The 23161-nt window shown below is 46.0% G+C and overlaps 1 protein-coding gene across 11 annotated transcripts in view; it reads right to left on the bottom strand.

The window, feature by feature from the left end:
- The window catches only part of LOC125518797 (uncharacterized), a 51055-nt gene that overhangs the window by 22405 nt on the left and 5489 nt on the right, over positions 1–23161 (bottom strand). For 2 of the 11 annotated variants that reach the window (XM_087535970.1, XM_087535969.1), the window contains exons 5-8: positions 14999–15082; positions 6373–6456; positions 5152–5202; positions 4373–4453 (exon numbers count right to left, since the gene is read on the bottom strand). In XM_087535970.1, the coding sequence (XP_087392096.1) occupies positions 4373–4453; positions 5152–5202; positions 6373–6456; positions 14999–15082 (300 nt within the window). The remainder of the gene's footprint in view (positions 1–4372; positions 4454–5151; positions 5203–6372; positions 6457–14998; positions 15083–23161) is intronic. The other 9 variants (XM_087535973.1, XM_087535972.1, XM_087535978.1 and 6 more) reach the window with 7 other exon arrangements.

The raw sequence follows: 23161 nt of genomic DNA on the forward strand, positions 1-23161 counted from the left end.
TACACCTTCGCAGGGACCGCTTCCCCTACGAACGCAAGTCCAAACTTCTAGCACGAGCGGATGGACCCTTCAAGGTGCTTGAACGCTACAACAACAACGCCTACAAGATCAACATTCCACGAGACAATTACTCCGTGAGCGACATCTTCCACGTCAAAGATCTCTCGCCCTACCATGGTGATGAAGATTTCGATCCGAGGTCGAATCTTCCCCAAGGAAGGGGAGATGATGCGGAGCAGCGTACGGTCATCCCCATGGACCTACCATCGTCTCACGAAGTGCCAAGAGGACCTATGACACGAGCTAGAGCTAGAGCTCTCGAGACCGAGGTGACTTCCTTCCTAAGTGATATCACATATGATCCTCTCGAGACATGGCTACTATCTAAGTCCGGAATGTTGTGCATGATCAGGTACCAAGAGGACCCTACCGAAGATGCACGTGAAAGCGGACAAGTCCCCAAGTTCACGGATGAAGAGAGCCAACGGAAGGAGTCAAGAACAGCTTCCAGGCCCCGGACATCCAGCCATGACCCCGAACATCCGGCCCCTGGAGCATCGTCCACAGCAGCCGCCAAGCAACTACAGGCCCCGGACATCCGGCCCAGCCCGAACATCCGGCCCGAAGCCCGGAAATCCGGCACCCTTTATCCAGAGAGAGTCAAGGCCAGCCCCGACCGCCCGGACATCCGGCACCTCGTGAAGCCCCGGACATCCGGCCTCCCCTGTCTGCGCACAGTGTAAGGGCCCGAGGCCCGTGTACCCCGTCGTCCACCTAGACTATATATACTCCTCCTCCCTCTTTCTAGGGTTAGCGTTGCGTTAGCTCATATGTGAGATAGAGCTTCACTCATCCATCCGGATCTACTTCATTGCGAGGGACGGACACCTCTTCGGAGAAGATCCACTTGGATTCAAGACCCCTAACAGGAAGACATCAAGACCTCCTCACGGAGAAGAACCGGTTACCCTTTGTATCGTCCCTTGTTGACTTTGGATCGTGTGATCTCTATGTGTACTCGGATCTAGCATATGTGTGATCGTTCTTGTTGGTTTGAGTGATTCTCTCGTCTTTCCCCTCGTGTTCTTCGCGGGATCCGCTCCTTTCGTGAAAATCGGCCATCTAGGGTTCCACCCTACATCACGTAAGAACATGAACAGGAGACTCGACAGGTCGAACGAAGGTCAAAGTGGAAGAATCATGAGTCATATGAAAAGACGCTCCAGTATCAAGAATCCATGGGGACGTACCTGAATGGGTAGAAGGTGGTTTCTCAGTGCCAGAAGAGTCGGTCACGGAAACTACAGAACCCGTCGCTGAAGAATCCCAAGCAGCAAGCAGGCATCGCAGCTACACAATCTCACGCGCACGGCGGAAGCGATCCAGGTAGAAACGCCTGCCGACGATGAGCAACCACCACCATCCGTGAAAGTCGCGTGTAGAGTCGACCAAGAGTAGCGAGTCGGCGTAGAGCCGCATGTGGAAGCCATTGGGGGAATCGACATAGAACGGTCATAGCCGTGCGCGGAAGCCGCAAGAGGAGTCGAAGTAGAGCAGTCACCGCCGCGCGCGGAAGCAACGAGAGGAGTCGACGTAGAGCGGTAACGGCCACGCGCGGAAGCCGCGAGAGGAGTTGACGGTCATTGTCGCGCACGGAAGCCGCGAGAGGAGTCGCTGAAGAACGACCAACGCCGCAGAGAAGCGGCTAGGGAAGGCAGTGCAGCTGTCGAAGGAGTTGATGTAGAGCAGCCAACAGCATCGGTGGAAGTCGCAGAAGGTGTCGAAGTAGAGTGACAACCACCACCTCCAAGCGGACGAGCACCAAGCACCGAGGACAAGCGCATGTGAGAAACGGGATCAGTGAAGGGAACACCATAGAAAAACACCGGGCAGCGAGGGAGTGGCGTACCTGACGAAAGCATTGTACCTCTTTGTTTACACTCTTTTTTCTTCTTTTTTTAACCACCGAAAGAGACTAATACCGACAACAGAACACCCGATGAGCCTGGACGTGAGCGGTCAGGAGCATCGGCAGATCAATCAAGGAAAAAAAGATCAAGAGAATTGATCAGGGACCAATCAATCGAGAAGCGGACAACTCGATCCAGTGGAGCGCTGGACAACTTGATCCAAAGGGCGGCCAAAACGGGAGCACGTGAGGCGGCGGGGCGTCCCGGCCTAGGATGCACCGAGGGCGAGGAGCAACGTGTGTGCAAAGGACCCGCGGGAGGGCACCGGCGACAGGTGGGAATCGGAGCCGGCAGCCGCACGTCGGCTCGCAGTGATGTAGGCGGCAGCGGCGAACGAACGGGAGGAGCCAGCGGCAGAGCGGCGACCAGAGAGCGACGGGTTCGGCGGCAACCTTGGAGGAAGACGTGCGGCGCGATCCAGCAGGAGAATACGAACCGTACAGACGGCGACCTTGGAAGATACGAACTGTACAGACGGCGGATGAAGGCTCGATCTGGAGCAGCAGATCAGCAAGCGTCACACGCGTACAGCAGCAGATCCAAACCGGTCGAAGACCGAAAACAGCAGTAGGGCAGCTGCAAGCGTTCAGGAGAAACGACCAAGAAATCGATGTAGAGATCGAAGGAAGACCAGGAAAAAAAACTCAATTCGAGCAGCACGAGTTGCAACGTGCAATGGAGACCCTAAAACCTGGGCTCTGTTACCATGTTATCAAAGCAACTTGTATTATTGGGATACCAAAACCAACATATGTACACATACATGAGGATGCCAAAAGGCAACAAAAGGAAGCCAAGATTAGCTCAAAAAAAAGGATGCTAAGAGACAAGAATGCAAAGGCCAAAAGACATCACTGAAAGACATCACTAATATAACTCTAACAGAATTGAGCAGAAGGACATGGTCTGTGCGGTCCTCGGCAAGATTGTAGGATGGCATGGTGCAAGCTCGGGTCATGGGATGGCATGACTGGTCGTTGGGTGAGCTACATGGCACGTTTACTGTTTCTTTCGGAATAAAAGGAGAAAGCTAGAAAAACTGCAAAGAATTACGCAGCAGAAAACTCATGTGTCTTCATCTTCCTCTCTCGCTCACTCTCATATCTCAATTCATAGGTAACATGAGCAAGGGGCGCACTAGCGGTTACACACCAGCTTCTAGCACTAGGACAACGGCTCCGACAATATGGTGGATACTGCATTGTATCTCACGCCAGCGTGGAGTGGCAGTAGCCAATTCCTTGCTGAGACATGGGCGTCCACCTGATGGTCGGTGCGGTGTGAAGACATCGCACCAATTAGCCAGCGCCTTTTGGCCTTTGCGTGGAGTACCAGTGGAGGCAACTATCGAACGATCCATCATTCAGATGCTGACAGGAGCACTGCTCCTTGTCCAGTGTGAAAACTCTTGTCCTTGCCTTTATTGGTCAGTATCAGCAGCAACAAACTTGCGTCCTTACATTGTTGAAGTCGTTGTCTACTTGTTGTGCTGGTCTTCATTGGCTGGTCTCGATAACCATGACGAAAATCCTTGTCCGGGCCGTTTCTGGCCAGACCTGGCAAGACGATAGCATGAGGACGTTTATCCCTTCTTGAAGGTGTTGCTGCGGAAGAAGTCTGATCTAGTTATAGGTATTAACCTATTAATGCCATACTTGTAATGGTTCGGCCATGGTTCCCTTTGTTATATACTAGGCTTAATAATTAATAAGAATGGTTGTGTGCATCGCAATGATGCAAAGGCCGGAGATTCTAATCTCCCTTTCAGAAAAAAATCGGCCTCGTACGCATGCTGAATAATTGTTTTCATCAGTGGATCATAACATAGACTGGAAGCATTGCAAGAAATTCATCAGCTGGTCTGGAGTTTTGAAATTTGCAATAGCTTGCATGGAGATGTCATGTGTGTAGCCTTCAGAGATTTGTTCACTGTTTAGTGCAGCACTGCTTATCAGCACCAGTCCATGCTTGTACCAACGATTGAAGTTGTTCACAGTTTGTATGGGTGGTTCGCTGGAGCTAACTGTACAGGTTCCACTGACAGGGATTAGAAGTGAAGGGAATTGTGGGGGTTAGGTCACGGGGTGGAGATGACCCAACCCCTGGGTGGAATTAATCCCCTAGAGGAAGAAGGCCGTAGTGTGTAGGTACATCTACTCCCCAACCAAGTGAGTTAGGCTCACTTCTTTAACTTGTCCTTTTCACATACTGAAACTAATACTATAAGATTAGTATAAAATAGGTTTTGAGACTACTAAGGTAACCAGCTCTCTCTGCATGCATTTACTTTTGACAACATTTATTTAACTCCACAGTGGTGAGCTTTTTATATTTAGAAACCCAGAACAAATAAAGGAGGGGGTATATTTAGAAACCATGAACAAATAAAGGAGGGGGCTAACCTGCCTCTTCTCAAAATCTGATAGCTCCAACGATTTGGCTTCGAATTCCAGTACTAAACAGTATTTCCCATCATCAGTTACCTACATGGAAAATATACTATGAATCCCAGAACCGAGAATTACGCCAGTGAACTGAAATGTCCTTTTGTTAAATCATGTGATGATTTGATGGAGTAAAGAATTTTGGTGTAAATAAACCAAAGATAAAGACCAGTCAACTTTACTAAAAACATGAAAACAATCAACAAAGACAAGCCACTGAAATTTCCGTAAAGCATATGGGAAGTTGAAAGAGTGGCTAAACTTTATGCAATTTCTACATCGTGAATTTATTAACAAGCCATAACAATACTCATGAAGGCCAAATTTCTTGCTAAAATTTCTACATCATGTAATCAGTAACAACCCATAACAATACTCCGTCATGAAGGCTAATTTTTTTTCTGAGATTTGTACATCATGTATTCGGATAAAATACCACTGTTCCTGAATACATCTCACTCTGCCTTTCAAACTAGTCCTACTTAAGCTATAGCTATAGTCCTCGCATTGTCCATCTTAGTCAACACCATCTAGTATGTTGCCTAGAGATCTGTGGTAATGCTGACCAATGACAAGGCAATAAAATAGGGGGCCACTGATGAGACAAAAATAGGATCTAATGGCACTTGATGTAACTATCTAAATATAAATTGTCAAAATTAAACGTGTGCTTTGCAGTAAGTATAACCATCTGTAGAAAAGACTACTCCAAGGAACAAAGTAAATGCAAAATTTACTTCTTGAATCTTCTGTAATATAGGTGCACTACGTCTTGGAATGCCGCCACCCTGCCAGTTCGATAGAAGGAAAGAAGATAAGTAGGATAAAGTAGCAGAATCCTTCCAATGTAAAGAAAGAGATTAGCTAGAAAATATTCAGGAGCTGAGGTGAACATGAATATATAGGTATAATACGAATAAAAGGAGAGATAATGTCAGATTATGGAGTATTTAACAAAAAACTACCACATTTCATGGAACCAGTGCCTACAAACTACCACTCTACAAATTTATGCCGAAAACTACCACTTTTTGTCTAATCTTTGACTAAAAACTACCATGTCGGGAAAGTGCCCAATTCGCCTCTTCTAAACGCCTTTCTGACAGGATGGGCCCACCTGTGAGCATTAATCTTCTTCCTCCTCTCTCTGGCATTTCCTCAAACACTTCATGTGCACTCCGCCGCTCTGCCCCGCTCGTCCTCCCACACCGTCGCCCCGCAGCACCTCGTCAGCCCGCGCCGCCCCGTCCAGTTCCTCATCGGCGACCTCCCGCTCCAGATCCGCCTCCCACGCCCGCGACCAGTGCCACGCCTCCACGCCGTCTTCCGCATCCCCGGCCTCCTCATCGCCGCTTCGCCCATCCCCGGCCACCGGTGCCCTCGCCGGAGCTAGCCGTCTCTGCCGCGCGCGGCCTCTCCCTCGCCCCGCCAGTGCCCCTGCTCCAGCGTCGCCGCCGGATGCCTCAAGCTCCAGATCCGGCCGACCTCGCCGCTCCCCTCGGCCTCCCGCAGCTGCCTGTTGCCGGCCATCCCCATGGTTCGAGGAGCCCGAGCCTTCATCTGCTCCTCTTGCCCTGCACCGGCCTCCACCAGCACCCATGGCCGCCGCTTGCTAGTCACCACCACAGCCGCCGCGCCCCTCCTGCTTCGACTTCATGCCCGAGCTTCGTTTTCGTCATGGACGTGGGGTAGCAGCACGGCGAAGTGTTTGACGAAATGCCAGAGAGAGAGGAAGAAGATTAATACTGACAGGTGGGCCCATCCTGTTAGAAAGGCGTTTAGAAGAGGCGAATTGGGCACTTTCCTGACATGGTAGTTTTTAGTCAAAGATTAGACAAAAAGTGGTAGTTTTCGGCACAAATTTGTAAAGTGGTAGTTTGTAGGCACGGTTCCATGAAATGTGGTAGTTTTTTGTTAAATACTCCAGATTATGGCAAAGCACCAAAACAAGGAATTACCAAACCATATTGAAAGATCCGCTTTAGTGCTTCATCGAGATGCTGCTCATCACCATATCTATAACGTGTAACATCACTCCTGACCTAGAGGTAGGAGCAAGATTAACATGTGGCATGGTAGATGTTTGCATTGACTTAAAGGAAGTATTGAAAATTAAGCAATTAATCAGTGATACTTTGCAAAACAAACATTTTTCCACAAACACCAGAACTAGAACCGACGCACTTGCATTGGTTAAATGCTTGGCATGTCTAGTCTGTAGGTAGAAAAGAACTGCAGAGACTTAAAGGAAGATTAACATGTGGCATGGTAGATGTTTGCATTGACTTAAAGGAAGTATTGAAAATTAAGCAATTAATCAGTGATACTTTGCAAAACAAACATTTTTCCACAAACACCAGAACTAGAACCGACGCACTTGCATTGGTTAAATGCTTGGCATGTCTAGTCTGTAGGTAGAAAAGAACTGCAGAGATATTTGGTTTAAGAATAGTAATGCAGACGCAATTGTAATGAGGTCACACCGGCACCATAAACGGAATGGGCAAAGTTTTAAACATGTTTGGTTAGCTCACGATAATCAATTACAATGCATGGTCTCTGTCCAATTGTAGAGTCCGGCGTCATCACTGGCACATCCACCAACAGCGTCAAGGGATGGTTCCCACACCTCGTGTTCCGATTTGCTTCCGCGGTGGGTTGGACGACCCGGAGACGATGGCATGGTGGTGTACATGGCGGAGGACACACCGATCGGCCTGCCTCTGTTCGTTCTTGCTGTTGCTGGAGTTGCAGCAGCGGCTCGGGCCACCTCAATGAGAATGCGACACGGGAGTTCGTCTGCCGGTGGGTGGATGACAACCAGATCCTGTACAGCGAGCGCATGGTCGACGCCCCGATGAATGGGGGCTGTGATTGAGCATGGCATTAAACCTGTTGGTGATCGGCCAGCAAGCGGAGAGCGTAAGTCGCTGCTGATGAGGACATCAATACCATTGTTACACCCACAGCCCCTACTGTTACATATACTGGACCAATTACTAGAGCTCGCGCACGCCAATTAAATTACCAGGTACTTTCGTTTCTTGGTAATGATTCTAATGTTCATGAGATTATGATGCTGCCTAAATTGGATACATTTGTTTTGCTTTCAAATGAAGGGCCTAGCTTGGAGAAGGATGAACATTGGAGCAAGAACACGCATGGAGTTGATGGCATGCGCAAGGGGATCAAGAACGGAGTTACAAGTGATGATTTCAGGACTTTGAAGCCGCCATAAGGAGTGCATGAAGCCATGGACGAAATATACAAGATGCCACTTCATAATATTCGTCCATAGGCTATTCTAGGTGCTGCGTCACCTTATTAATGGGCCAGGCCCATGTAATTTCGAAATACTTAAGTGTAGGCTATTTTTAGAGTCCGTATGTGTGGGGAAACAAGAGTTAGGGTTGGTTTCGAACCCCACCCTCAAGGGCCACGAAATTCCCCTCTCTTCCTCCATATATACAGCCCTTAGGGCGTCGTTTAGACTTTGGGTTTTGTTTAGATTAAAAGTTCGCCATAGCTGCAACTTCGCGTACTTCGTTTGTGTCCAACGACCAGACCAAGACGTCACAGAACCCCACCTTGATCAATAAAGCTTTCATCTTATATTCGCAATATCCAGATTGCAATCTCAGTTTCTTGCTTGTTCTTCGTTTGCTCGCAGGAAACAGGCCCTCGTGGTCAGGCTGATCGTGCTCCGGCGTGGTCAATAACCCCTTGGAAGTTGGTTTAGCGATTGCTAAGGCGTGACGTCTCGCACGTTCGTAGTCGGATCGTCAAGGTCGACTCCCACAGAAAACGATAGCCACCATCTCATCGAAACATCGGGACACCTTTGCCTCTATCAAGTGGTATCAGATTTCCAGGTTGCTCGGTGAGATTTTTACAGTTTTTCGTAGATTAGATCGAGTCTGTTCTTCATACCTACAGTCCACGAAAAAGCCACAAAAAAAATTAGGGTTAGTTCATCAGATCCGAACCAATCTGAGCCTTTGCATAATCTTTTTAGGGTTTTTGCTTTGTTGAATTTGCGGTTGCATCGTCGTGTCAAGTTGCTGGTCTTAGAGTCTAGTCTTTTAGAGTTTCGAGTTCTGGTCATAAGTTGTCACGCCGCCGCCGCACCATCATCATCGCCCATCTACCACCATTGCTTATCCGTCACCGTTCTGAATCCGTATCCATATACCACCACCAATCTGTATCCATATACCACCACCAATCTGTAACCATATATCCACCACCAATCCGAGTTCTTCTCATATTAGGTTTGTTCTTGAGATCAATCTCAATTCCGATTCGTGTTTCCTTGCCTGCGTAGGTCTCGAAAAAAAAAAAGAGTCTGGAGACCCCCGGGCAGTTTTTAGGCCAAAATTTTCACGGGCAAAAATATTTTTTCCCTATCCTATTTTTAGGCTTTTCTGAGTCTTTTGAGCCACGTGCCATCATAGTGATTTTTTGTCGCACTTTTTCGTCGTCGCTGCCCTGATTTCCGAAAAAAAAAGTGAAAAAAAAAATTTCGTGCCCATCCTATCAGTTTGACGAGGAAACAGTTTTGAGACACTCGCCATTATAGTAATTTTTCGCAAAAAAAAAGCGAAAAAAAAGTTCCAGAGTGTGTTTTTCCCTTATTTACGTGCAGCGCCGTGATTTTGTTAGTGTTCTAGGCTCGCGTCTCTAGCACGGTCTAGCCTAAGACCAGCACAGTACCGTCGTTGAGCGTTTATTCAACTTTGCATCTCTGAATTGATTATTGCTGACCCTTTTTGCTACCATACTATAAGCCTTCCCAGCTCCACATACCTCTACGTCGTGCGTTTGATTCTCCCTGGCAATCGCTCTATCCAAGCTTTTGAGAGTTTTGACTACAACGGTTGCCGATCACCGCCTGCTGCTGGGTAAGAACTGGTAAGAATTTGAGATTTGCTTGACGGATTTGTGACACCCGCCGCCACCACCTCTTGTTAGTATTCTGTAGGATCATATTCTTGTGTGTTTTCTATTGTTGCTAACCATGGCAGGATCACAAGCCGACGAGACTGACTGGGAGAACATGACGAATCAGGAGTTGCATGATAAATTTCAGCAAATGATGAATGGACAGGTGCAGGATGTGCTAAACAGATTTGAAGAGGCCATGGAGAAGATAGATGACATGGAGAAGACGTTCGAAACAAAGCTCGATAACAGGTTTAATGAATTGCTCGCGCGTCTTCCACCACCACCACCGGCTGCACCTAACGCACCTCTACAACAACAACAACGACGACTACCTACACATCGTGAAACAGCCCTCCGCCGAGCGAGCCGTCTCCCTCTTGCACCTGGCCAAACTGTTGGTGCTGCTGTTGCTACTTCTGTGGCTCCTGCTGCTGATGCGGAGGAGGATGATTTTGCTGGCGATTACGAGAATGAGGTTGATCAAAATCAGAACTACGTGCCACCACCAGCACAGCAACCATCAAGTCGTCCACATGCAAATAATGGCAATGGTAGGGCTCACCCTCAGGTACGAGATCATGACCATCTCCCTAAACTAAAATTGAATATTCCACCATTTGAGGGTAGATATGTTCCTGATATATATCTTACTTGGGAGTTAGAAACTGAACAACGATTTACATGTTTACAATATCCCGAGGAGAGACGTGTTCCTGCTGCTGTTTGTGCATTCACTAGTTTTGCATGTGTTTGGTGGTCTGAGCATTGTAGATTATATCCCATTCCTGCTACTTGGGCTGCTTTGAAAACTGCTATGCATACTCGTTGGGTTCCACCATATTATCAACGTGAATTACTTCAAAAATTGCAGCGCTTAAGACAGGGAAAAAATTTTGTAGAAGAATATTATCAGGAATTACAAACTGGCATGATTAGATGTGGTATTGTTGAGGAGAATGAAGTTATGCTTGCACGTTTTATGGGTGGATTAAATAGAGAGATTCAGACGATTCTAGAGTATAAGGAGTATACTAATATCACTCGTTTATTCCATCTTGCTTGTAAAGCTGAACGTGAAGTGCAGGATCGACAGGCATTGGCGCGGACTAACTTTTCTGCAGGTCGACCTTCTTCATGGACACCACGTGCATCATCTACTTCCACACGTTCTGCTTCACCGGCGCCTCCGTCGGCTGCCACCTCCAACCGTGATACAATAAAGCAGGCACAATCACCACTATCTGCCAAGAGCACACCTTCTGGGCCTGCAAAGAGCTCTTCTTCATCCATGGCATCAACAGGGCAAACACATGATATTATCTGTCGACGTTGCAAGGGTGGAGGTCATTATGCGAGAGAATGCCCATCTAAGCATGTGATGATTGTTACTGAGGATGGTGGGTATGAGTCCGCTAGTGACTATGATGAGGAGACTTTGGCTCTTATTACACGTGACGAACACGGTGGAGACGATTCTGATCATGAGACGCAATACATGGCTCCTGAAGATGCTGACAGGTATGAATGTTTAGTTGCTCAACGTGTTTTGAGTGTGCAGGTTACACAAGCTGAGCAAAATCAGAGGCATAATTTGTTCCATACAAAGGGAGTTGTGAAGGAACGTTCTGTTCGCGTGATCATAGATGGAGGGAGTTGCAACAACTTGGCTAGCATCGAGATGGTGGAGAAGCTATCTCTCACCACAAGACCACATCCACATCCTTACTACATCCAATGGTTCAACAACAGCGGCAAGGTTAAGGTAACACGTACTGTTCGTGTGCATTTTAGTATCTCTACATATGCTGATTATGTTGATTGTGATGTGGTACCGATGCAAGCATGTTCCTTATTACTTGGTAGACCATGGCAATTTGATAAAAATTCTATTCACCATGGTAGAAACAATCAGTATACTCTTGTTCATAAGGATAAAAATATTACTTTGCTTCCTATGACTCCTGATTCCATTTTGAAAGATGATATTAATAGAGCTAATAAAGCAAAACAGGAGAAAACTAAGAGTGAAAATCAGATTGTGGCAAAAGAATTTGAGCAACAAATGCAGCCTAATAATAATAAACAATCTAGTGTTGCTTCTGAAATTAAATTGAAAAGTGCATGTTTACTTGCCACCAAATCTGATATTGATGATCTAGATTTTAGCAAATCTGTTTGCTATGCTTTTGTGTGCAAAGAGGCATTATTTTCATTCGAGGACGTGCCTTCCTCTTTGCCTCCTGCTGTCACTAACATTTTGCAGGAGTTCGCCGACATCTTTCCACAAGACGTGCCACCGGGATTACCACCTATTCGCGGGATTGAGCATCAAATTGACTTAATTCCCGGTGCATCGTTACCCAACCGTGCACCATACCGTACCAATCCAGAGGAGACGAAGGAGATTATGCGTCAAGTACAAGAACTGCTCGACAAAGGTTATATACGCGAATCCCTTAGTCCTTGTGCTGTTCCTATCATTTTAGTGCCGAAAAAGGATGGTACGTCGCGTATGTGCGTTGATTGTAGAGGCATTAATAATATTACTATTCGTTATCGTCATCCTATTCCTAGGCTAGATGATATGCTTGATGAATTGAGTGGCTCTACAATATTCTCCAAAGTTGATTTGCGTAGTGGTTACCATCAAATTCGTATGAAATTGGGAGATGAATGGAAAACAGCATTTAAAACTAAGTTTGGATTATATGAGTGGTTAGTCATGCCTTTTGGGTTAACTAATGCACCTAGTACTTTCATGAGGTTAATGAACGAAGTTTTACGTGCTTTCATTGGACGATTTGTGGTAGTTTACTTTGATGACATATTGATTTATAGCAAATCTTTGGAGGAACATTTGGAACATTTACGTGCTGTTTTTATTGCTCTACGTGATGCACGTTTGTTTGGTAACCTTGGAAAGTGCACCTTTTGCACCGACCGAGTATCTTTTCTTGGCTATGTTGTTACTCCACAGGGAATTGAAGTTGATAAAGCCAAGATTGAAGCTATTGAGAGTTGGCCGCAGCCCAAAACGGTCACACAAGTGAGGAGTTTCCTTGGCCTCGCTGGTTTCTATAGGCGTTTTGTGAGAGATTTCAGCACCATTGCTGCACCTCTCAACGAGCTTACAAAGAAGGATGTACCTTTTGTTTGGGGTACAGCACAGGAAGAAGCCTTCACGGTATTGAAAGATAAGTTGACACATGCTCCTTTACTCCAACTTCCTAATTTCAATAAGACTTTTGAGCTTGAATGTGATGCTAGTGGAATTGGATTAGGAGGTGTGTTATTACAAGATGGAAAACCTGTTGCATACTTTTCTGAAAAATTGAGTGGGCCTAGTCTGAACTATTCTACTTATGATAAAGAATTATATGCTCTTGTTCGGACCTTAGAAACATGGCAACATTATTTATGGCCCAAGGAATTTGTTATACATTCTGATCATGAATCTTTGAAACACATTAAAAGTCAAGCAAAACTGAACCGTCGACATGCTAAATGGGTTGAATTCATTGAGACTTTCCCTTATGTGATTAAACACAAGAAGGGTAAAGAAAATGTTATTGCTGATGCCTTGTCTCGTCGTTATACTATGCTTTCACAACTTGACTTTAAAATATTTGGTTTGGAGACCATCAAAGATCAATGTGTTAATGATGCTGAATTTAAAGATGTATTGCAGAATTGTAAGGAAGGGAGAACTTGGAACAAGTTCGTTCTTAACGATGGATTTGTGTTTCGTGCTAACAAGCTATGCATTCCAGCTAGCTCCGTTCGTCTTTTGTTGTTGCAGGAGGCGCATGGAGGAGGATTAATGGGACACTTTGGCGTCAAGAAGACGGAGGATATACTTGCTACACATTTCTTTTGGCCAAAGATGAGACGGGATGTTGAGCGTTTTGTTGCTCGCTGCACTACATGTCAAAGAGCTAAGTCACGACTCAATCCTCATGGTTTATATATGCCTTTGCCTGTACCTAGTGTTCCTTGGGAGGATATATCTATGGACTTTGTTTTAGGTTTACCTAGAACAAAGAAGGGGAGGGATAGCATATTTGTTGTCGTGGATAGGTTCTCGAAAATGGCACACTTTATACCATGTCATAAAAGCGATGATGCTGTTAATGTTGCTGATTTGTTCTTTCGTGAAATTATTCGCTTACATGGTGTGCCAAATACTATTGTTTCAGATCGTGATACTAAATTTCTTAGCCACTTTTGGAGATGTTTATGGGCTAAGTTGGGGACTAAGCTACTTTTTAGTACTACTTGTCACCCCCAAACTGATGGACAAACTGAAGTAGTCAATAGAACATTGTCTACTATGCTTAGGGCTGTTTTGAAGAATAACAAGAAAATGTGGGAAGAATGCTTGCCTCATATTGAATTTGCTTATAATCGTTCATTGCATTCTACTACTAAGATGTGCCCTTTTGAAATTGTGTATGGTTTCCTACCTCGTGCACCTATTGATTTGTTGCCTCTTCCATCTTCGGAGAAGGTTAATTTTGATGCTAAAGAACGTTCTGAATTGATTTTAAAAATGCATGAGTTAACTAAGGAAAACATTGAGCGTATGAATGCTAAATATAAACTTGCTGGAGATAAGGGTAGAAAACATGTTGTGTTTGCACCTGAAGATCTTGTTTGGTACATTTGCGTAAAGATAGATTTCCTAATCTGCGCAAATCAAAGCTAATGCCACGTGCTGATGGTCCTTTTAAGGTTTTAGAGAAAATAAATGATAATGCATATAAACTTGAGCTACCTGCAGATTTTGGGGTTAGTCCCACTTTTAACATTGCAGATTTAAAGCCTTATTTGGGTGAGGAAGATGAGCTTTCGTCGAGGACGACTTCAATTCAAGAAGGGGAGGATGATGAGGACATCAATACCATTGTTACACCCACAGCCCCTACTGTTACATATACTGGACCAATTACTAGAGCTCGCGCACGCCAATTAAATTACCAGGTACTTTCGTTTCTTGGTAATGATTCTAATGTTCATGAGATTATGATGCTGCCTAAATTGGATACATTTGTTTTGCTTTCAAATGAAGGGCCTAGCTTGGAGAAGGATGAACATTGGAGCAAGAACACGCATGGAGTTGATGGCATGCGCAAGGGGATCAAGAACGGAGTTACAAGTGATGATTTCAGGACTTTGAAGCCGCCATAAGGAGTGCATGAAGCCATGGACGAAATATACAAGATGCCACTTCATAATATTCGTCCATAGGCTATTCTAGGTGCTGCGTCACCTTATTAATGGGCCAGGCCCATGTAATTTCGAAATACTTAAGTGTAGGCTATTTTTAGAGTCCGTATGTGTGGGGAAACAAGAGTTAGGGTTGGTTTCGAACCCCACCCTCAAGGGCCACGAAATTCCCCTCTCTTCCTCCATATATACAGCCCTTAGGGCGTCGTTTAGACTTTGGGTTTAGAAAGGCGTTTAGAAGAGGCGAATTGGGCACTTTCCTGACATGGTAGTTTTTAGTCAAAGATTAGACAAAAAGTGGTAGTTTTTGGCACAAATTTGTAAAGTGGTAGTTTGTAGGCACGGTTCCATGAAATGTGGTAGTTTTTTGTTAAATACTCCAGATTATGGCAAAGCACCAAAACAAGGAATTACCAAACCATATTGAAAGATCCGCTTTAGTGCTTCATCGAGATGCTGCTCATCACCATATCTATAACGTGTAACATCACTCCTGACCTAGAGGTAGGAGCAAGATTAACATGTGGCATGGTAGATGTTTGCATTGACTTAAAGGAAGTATTGAAAATTAAGCAATTAATCAGTGATACTTTGCAAAACAAACATTTTTCCACAAACACCAGAACTAGAACCGACGCACTTGCATTGGTTAAATGCTTGGCATGTCTAGTCTGTAGGTAGAAAAGAACTGCAGAGACTTAAAGGAAGATTAACATGTGGCATGGTAGATGTTTGCATTGACTTAAAGGAAGTATTGAAAATTAAGCAATTAATCAGTGATACTTTGCAAAACAAACATTTTTCCACAAACACCAGAACTAGAACCGACGCACTTGCATTGGTTAAATGCTTGGCATGTCTAGTCTGTAGGTAGAAAAGAACTGCAGAGATATTTGGTTTAAGAATAGTAATGCAGACGCAATTGTAATGAGGTCACACCGGCACCATAAACGGAATGGGCAAAGTTTTAAACATGTTTGGTTAGCTCACGATAATCAATTACAATGCATGGTCTCTGTCCAATTGTAGAGTCCGGCGTCATCACTGGCACATCCACCAACAGCGTCAAGGGATGGTTCCCACACCTCGTGTTCCGATTTGCTTCCGCGGTGGGTTGGACGACCCGGAGACGATGGCATGGTGGTGTACATGGCGGAGGACACACCGATCGGCCTGCCTCTGTTCGTTCTTGCTGTTGCTGGAGTTGCAGCAGCGGCTCGGGCCACCTCAATGAGAATGCGACACGGGAGTTCGTCTGCCGGTGGGTGGATGACAACCAGATCCTGTACAGCGAGCGCATGGTCGACGCCCCGATGAATGGGGGCTGTGATTGAGCATGGCATTAAACCTGTTGGTGATCGGCCAGCAAGCGGAGAGCGTAAGTCGCTGCTGATGAGGACATCAATACCATTGTTACACCCACAGCCCCTACTGTTACATATACTGGACCAATTACTAGAGCTCGCGCACGCCAATTAAATTACCAGGTACTTTCGTTTCTTGGTAATGATTCTAATGTTCATGAGATTATGATGCTGCCTAAATTGGATACATTTGTTTTGCTTTCAAATGAAGGGCCTAGCTTGGAGAAGGATGAACATTGGAGCAAGAACACGCATGGAGTTGATGGCATGCGCAAGGGGATCAAGAACGGAGTTACAAGTGATGATTTCAGGACTTTGAAGCCGCCATAAGGAGTGCATGAAGCCATGGACGAAATATACAAGATGCCACTTCATAATATTCGTCCATAGGCTATTCTAGGTGCTGCGTCACCTTATTAATGGGCCAGGCCCATGTAATTTCGAAATACTTAAGTGTAGGCTATTTTTAGAGTCCGTATGTGTGGGGAAACAAGAGTTAGGGTTGGTTTCGAACCCCACCCTCAAGGGCCACGAAATTCCCCTCTCTTCCTCCATATATACAGCCCTTAGGGCGTCGTTTAGACTTTGGGTTTTGTTTAGATTAAAAGTTCGCCATAGCTGCAACTTCGCGTACTTCGTTTGTGTCCAACGACCAGACCAAGACGTCACAGAACCCCACCTTGATCAATAAAGCTTTCATCTTATATTCGCAATATCCAGATTACAATCTCAGTTTCTTGCTTGTTCTTCGTTTGCTCGCAGGAAACAGGCCCTCGTGGTCAGGTTGATCGTGCTCCGGCGTGGTCAATAACCCCTCGAAAGTTGGTTTAGCGATTGCTAAGGCGCGACGTCTCGCACGTTCGTAGTCGGATCGTCAAGGTCGACTCCCACAGAAAACGATAGCCACCATCTCATCGAAACATCGGGACACCTTTGCCTCTATCAGCTGCTGATGGCCGGAAGAGAGTGACGGTGTCCCGTCTAAGGGACCTCTCACCACATCGACTCCCGGCCTGGTGAGCCGGGCTGAGGACCCCTAGATCGGTTTCGTCTTGGGGCACTTCGCTTGGCCCATGGCGACCTACCAGGAGAATCAAGAAGCCTTGCAGTTCAAGACAAGGACTCCATATCCGTGGAGGATTCCTCTCCACCGATGTAGCCGACTAGGACTCCTGTAATCCTAGGGCTCCGGTGTCTTATATAAGCCGAGGCTGGGCTAGTCGATAGACAACATTACACATTACAATCTCTTGGTAGATACATGTACCCTGTGCTACACTCCAAGGCAATAAACACAAACAGGAGGATATTATCTCCTCAGAGAGCCCGACCCTAGGTAAAATCATGTGTCCTTGCTACCATCGCTCCTAGAGGCCTAGCTTAGGATCCCTACCTCGAGATCTGTCGGTTTAGGTTCTGTTAGTGGTGGCCCATATAGGTCCTACTAGGGGATAGGCAAGTTTATCTACATCGGTTCTGGTAATCCAATCAGCCCGACGGTAGTTTGGATACATTCATCCTTTGTGTCATTATTTAACAATATTTTTTTGTTAGCGACCAACCCGACTCTCGTCATGGACTTGACCATTGGGTGCGCCTATTGGGCCTGGGCTGCTGGAAAGCAACGGAAGGCAGCGACTAGAAATACAAGTGAACGAGCTACGAACAACTTGGCTCGGAACAGGACGGCTTCGGCCTCCTCTGCTTCTGTCTTCCTCTTCCTCTAGTGTTCATCTTCTTCCCTGTATTGGTAGAGATTGAGGAATCCATGGCTGTAATGTAGGAATAGAAAGTGTGTTGCTAACATTTGGTAATCAGAGCCAATCATTCCTCCATGCAAAATCAACACAAATTCTAGCCATTTTAGGCGGATCAGCTTGGGCTGCCCGCCGTGATCGAGCGTTCGCACCGGTGGAGGAGCCGCCGCACCGATGCCTCGCCGAGCGGACGGTCCAGGGTTTCAAGGCATGGCGTCGCGCCGAGTTACAGCCATCGTGGCGCAGGTGGCTTCGGAGGTGTCCGCGGCGGTAGCATCGGAGGTGTCAGCTGTCGTGAAGCAGCGTTACAAGCTGTGCGCGGGGGGCACCACAGTATCTCGACCTTGCACCGACAACCACATCGACCCCAACTTCGTCTGTGGCAGACGATACCGCCTCCTCGTACGTGCAGCCATCCACCATGGTTCACGCGCGTGACTTGGATCGGCAACCGGCTGCGTGCCTCACGCTCTCCTCCAACCTTGCTTCTGTTCCTGATGCATCCATGATGGTCGCCACTCAGAATCAGCATCAGCCTTAGCGCAGCAGCAGCACGAGGAAGATGTGGCACCGCGCCAAGCCATTGAGAACATAGTCGACAGCGTCCTCGCTGCCCGGACGCCCACCACCTGTTCAATGCAATGTCAAAGCCACGATGTCACCATATCGGTGTCAGCACCCACTCCCGCCGCACCAACAACTTCGTCCAAGGTCACCGTCGATGTCGTCCCCGAGCGTTGCTGCTTCGACCTCGAGTCAGCGGCCGTGACCTTGACTCCGACCTCCGCACTGGACATCTCAGGCGACAGCTCAACCGCGGCGAACTTCCTCACGCACGACGCCGTTTCCACCACCGGTTCGGCCATGGCCTTTGTGCGCGTGTCGACACCCACAAACGGTCCCACTGTTGTGCTGATGGACACTACACCGGCCGGTGTCCCGGCGAAGGTTGCAGCGCACGAGACGTGTCGCCATTCTGTGACACCCGCCATCTGCACAAGGAAATGCCTGGGAGACAACACGTCTACGGCATCGACATCATCCTCCCAAACGGTGGTGCTTGCTTCATCATCGGCAACACCAGCATTACTAGCTACTTTCTGGGCCGCGTTCATGGGTCCAGCTGCGGGAGAACTGCTCGAAGGCGGCGACGATGTCACCTCGCCGACGCCAACTTCTGTCGATGTGGTGGTCCCTGTAATTACCAACAAGGTTAAAATTGCAACTCTCATCCCAGCTAAACCATTCACCGAGCACAAGCTAATTGGCTTGGTCCACGGTGGTGCGTAACATTCTGGAACAACAACAGGCACAAGGACAGTCGTTTCTGGTGGATGACCTTGCTCTCAAGAGTATGCAGCTGATGTTCTGGGCTGCGAAGAATCTGTGGCTACCTTCTCTCTCAAACAGGAGCACAACTTCTAGAATTTTCAACATGCAAGTTCAAACAACACAGCTGAAGCCAACCGTATTCAAGTGGTCAGATCTTTTTTGTTTTGACACACACTTTCTTGGTGGAAGCACTCTTGACTTATTACTGGCGAAGCGAGCTGCACATACTGTGGGGAATGGGTGCTGTCTAGATAATCTTCATTGTACTCTTGGAAATAATAATTTGGCTATCACACATTGGGGTATGCATATTCCTGCTCGAGAGATATGGGTGCTCATGTACTGTCATTATGCAAGGATGTATTTTTCATGGTAAATCACAGTTCCAAAGGATGCCAGCTCCGGTGGATTCCTCACCATCCTCAATGGGAGAGCTGAAGTACAGTAGCATTATTCTCGCACAAGGATCCTAACTGATGTTGTTTGCAGATGTCAGATTTCACGTCACATTCTACGAGGTAATACTGAAAACTCAGAGCTGATGCAAAGGTTGATCAACCACTCACTATTATTGTCTGAATTTGAGTTACACAATAGTGGAAATAATATCTTTATTTGTTGTGAGTTGGTGCAATGGGAATTTCCCTGGACAATTATACTTGTGTCAAGGAAGTCTTGGTTCCAGTATTGCATTGCTAGATGTGAGTGCTTATATGGTTGTCAGAATTTTCAGTGGAAAGTTGAATGGTCTTGCAGTTCTCAAATCTCTCTATCAAGTCTTCAGACTCGACTGCATTGTGTCGGCCTGTTTATGCAGTGGGATTGTTACCATCACGTTCTGGACACACTTCAAATTGGGCATGCTTCCGCCATTGCATTACAAGGATTTGAGCTTCTGGAGATATTTAAGTGTGGACAAGATGATGTTGAAAACTGGGCATGTTATTCAGTGTGGTCTCAAGCATATCTAATGGAAGATTGCATGGTCGTTTAACTTGAAAAACTTGGATGTCGTCAACCAGTCAGAGCAAAAAATTCTTGCGACAACATACCCTGAGTTGCATTTTCCTTGGCACCCAGGCGATGTCCTGGTACAACATATCCTCTTGGTGGAGTTCGGTTGCCTAAACTGCAAAAGGCTCATTGTGGAAGCTGCCACACAATATCATTCTGAATGTTTTGCTTGGGAATTTACATGGTCACTTCACTCAGCGTGTTGTGCTGGCATGGCAAATACCGTACCATTTCAGTTCTTTGTTTCCATTGCCATGAGGAGCTTCCGGAGCGTCGAGTTTTATCAAGGTCCAACTTACTACTACCACCACTGCCTTGACCATGCTTTCTACTCTGACAATGTCTGTGTCAACCAACCCGACTACCTCGACGCTTTCTGTGACCAAGTGAACATCAGCGACGACTACTTCCTTGAGCAAGTCGGTGTCGTCTGCTCCCTCAACCTCGCCAAGTTCCGCCTCAACTACGGCACTCACCATGACCTCAGTGAAGTCAGGAAACATCAAGTACCATGGGATCCAGGAGGTTCGACATGGCACCGGCTTGAGGTCAAGCCAGATTTTAAGGAAGGGGGAATGTTAGCGACCAACCCGACCCTCGTCATGGACTGGACCATTGGGTGCGCCTGTTGGGCCTGGGCTGCTGGAAAGCAACGGAAGGCGGCGACTACAAATCATACATTCTTAAGAAGTTGATCCCCACTACTAGCAATTCTCTCAACATGCACACTATCCACATCAGCATGATGTCACGTAAGCGTTCAATTTGCAAGCACCAACCAATCAGTCTGAATCCCCGGCCTAACCTACAGGCTACAGCCACACTGGAAAAAGGCTTAAATTATTTCTTCCCGCACGGCCGCCCCGCTCCAAGTCAAAGCAATGCGGTCTGATCGTCTCCTCAATTACTACTTCCCCCACTGAAATCCATGCCTCTCTTCATCTTCTGCGCTAGAGTAACTGACGGAGATGTTCGCCCCTTTAATCTATGGATCTGCCCTTTCCGTAGCCTCCGCCACAAATACGACTGATGGAGACAGAGCGTCCCATTATCGCTTTGCTTCTTCGTTCTATCATCAATCCGCAGCAGTATCATCTTCTCCTAGCCCAGGCCATGGAACACCCAACCACCTCTCCTATGTTTCCATCAACATCTACCACTAGGGTACCAAATCGAAGAAGGAAAAGCAAGATTCAGGTTCTGATGCTACAAACAGGAACATGAAGCCTTTTTTTTTAATGAGTCAATTCAGCTAACGGATTTGGAATATCTGGTTGTACAGACTTCAGATCTTGGGAGAACAAAAAACATGGCAGAAGTAGAGGTGTTGGCTTCCCGATCTGAGGCATCCGGAGGGACCGCCAGTTGCCTAGGGCGTTGCCCTCATCTTCCTCTTACAATCTCCCTGCCTTCCCCGAGCTGTTGTGCCATTATGTTCCAAGCGCCTGCAGATACTGTTGCCTTAGCTGAAGGGGACGAATTTGAACACTCCTGTCGTGGACCGCATGTCGCCTACTGCCACCCAAGACATTCATTGAACGGCCGGTGTAGGGGCATCATCTCCAGCATCTGCACTATAAAGAACCATACCTCTGTTGCCTGCTGCTGCGTCATGGTCCCATGGACAAGTCCCACAAGAAGGTAACTACTCCTAGCACATTGTGTTAATCCCCTATTAGTCTCCTAAATTAACCTCACCCTGCCGTTAACTTTGCTTTATGGATATATATGTTAACGCTTCATGCATCTCTATCTCCATCGCTTGCTGCTCCTCCCTCACGGCATTTGTATCACGTTGGAGGTAGTTCTTGATTGCTCCATGGCTGGCCATTCCTAATCTTCCTCTACTATCTTGCTACCGCGGGGTGAGCCGTGAAGTAATCCCACATGATTTTCTTATTATTTATTGCCATGCCATGGACGAATGTTTGTATTATTTGTCATCCAAGGATGCATGTTTATTGGATCATTTGAGGCAGCGGTGCTCAGTTACATTTAGGCGGAAACCGAACTCTTTTTCTTTTCTTTGCACTTTACTTCATTTTAGGCACTGGGATGTTTTCTCTATTGTTCTATTATTTCTTGATAGTAGAATCATATCCTTTCCAGATCGTATGGACAATTAATGTTTATTGGTTCATTTTCTGAATTGTTGTTAAATCTTGCTATCTGATTTCCTATATAGAATAACAAAAAACAGATTGTTATGGTACATGGAGGGTTGGAGTTTCATAATTTTAATTTTGACTGAAACTGTAGGAAATTTTCATTACAGAATTAACTGCAGATTGTGTTTCCTAGCTCTGTGCGAAAATATCATATATATTTCATGTTTAAAAGTTCCCTTCAAATTGTCTGAGCACATGCCGCCTCACCATTAGGCCTCAGTTTGACCAGGAGATCTTGCAGCCTCCGCTCATGGAGTGGTTATCAACCAATATACGAAGAGCCCACTCTCTAAGAAGTGTTTCAAGTTGTTTCAAAGTTTCAGTTTCTTTAAACACTGCCAAGGATAACCCGTGTAAGTAACAAATAGATGTACACTGTAACTAAGCCTGAAATATTAACAGCATGTTGTTATGAAATTATAAATTAACTAGCTCCAATAGTTCATGTAATTGTCAACATATGTATATATATCGCTTGCTGATTCTAATTTCTAATTGTTGTTTTGTTTGGAGTAGAAAGGATGTTCAGAACATAGGAGTACATATTAGCTGGCTGCTCAAGGGCTGCTTCATAACATGATGACTAGCTTCCAGGTGCACATTAATGCCCATATTTTCTTCTTATGCCCATCTTATATTCTGTCCACATATATTTTGTTTTCCTGTAATTAACAATTGGTGAAACACCTTTTGGAAAAAAAAAGACTTGGCTCAACAAATTTGAGCATTTTCATACAGATGAATAAGGGAATATTTTGAAGTCACTACCAGTCAATTGAGTGTATTAATTATTTTGATGCTCATACAAGCCAAGTTGACTACTGAGGGAAGGAATGCCTGCATGTTTGAGCTAAATCTTTGTATGTTTGTAGAAAAGTGTATTTGTTGAATATTTAAAATGTAAATATTAATATTTCACTGGATATTTAATAGATGTCATAC

This window comes from Triticum urartu, chromosome 7A, assembly GCF_056163025.1.
Source record: "Triticum urartu cultivar PI428250 chromosome 7A, HENAU_Tu73, whole genome shotgun sequence".
In the NCBI taxonomy this organism is placed as follows: domain Eukaryota; kingdom Viridiplantae; phylum Streptophyta; class Magnoliopsida; order Poales; family Poaceae; genus Triticum; species Triticum urartu.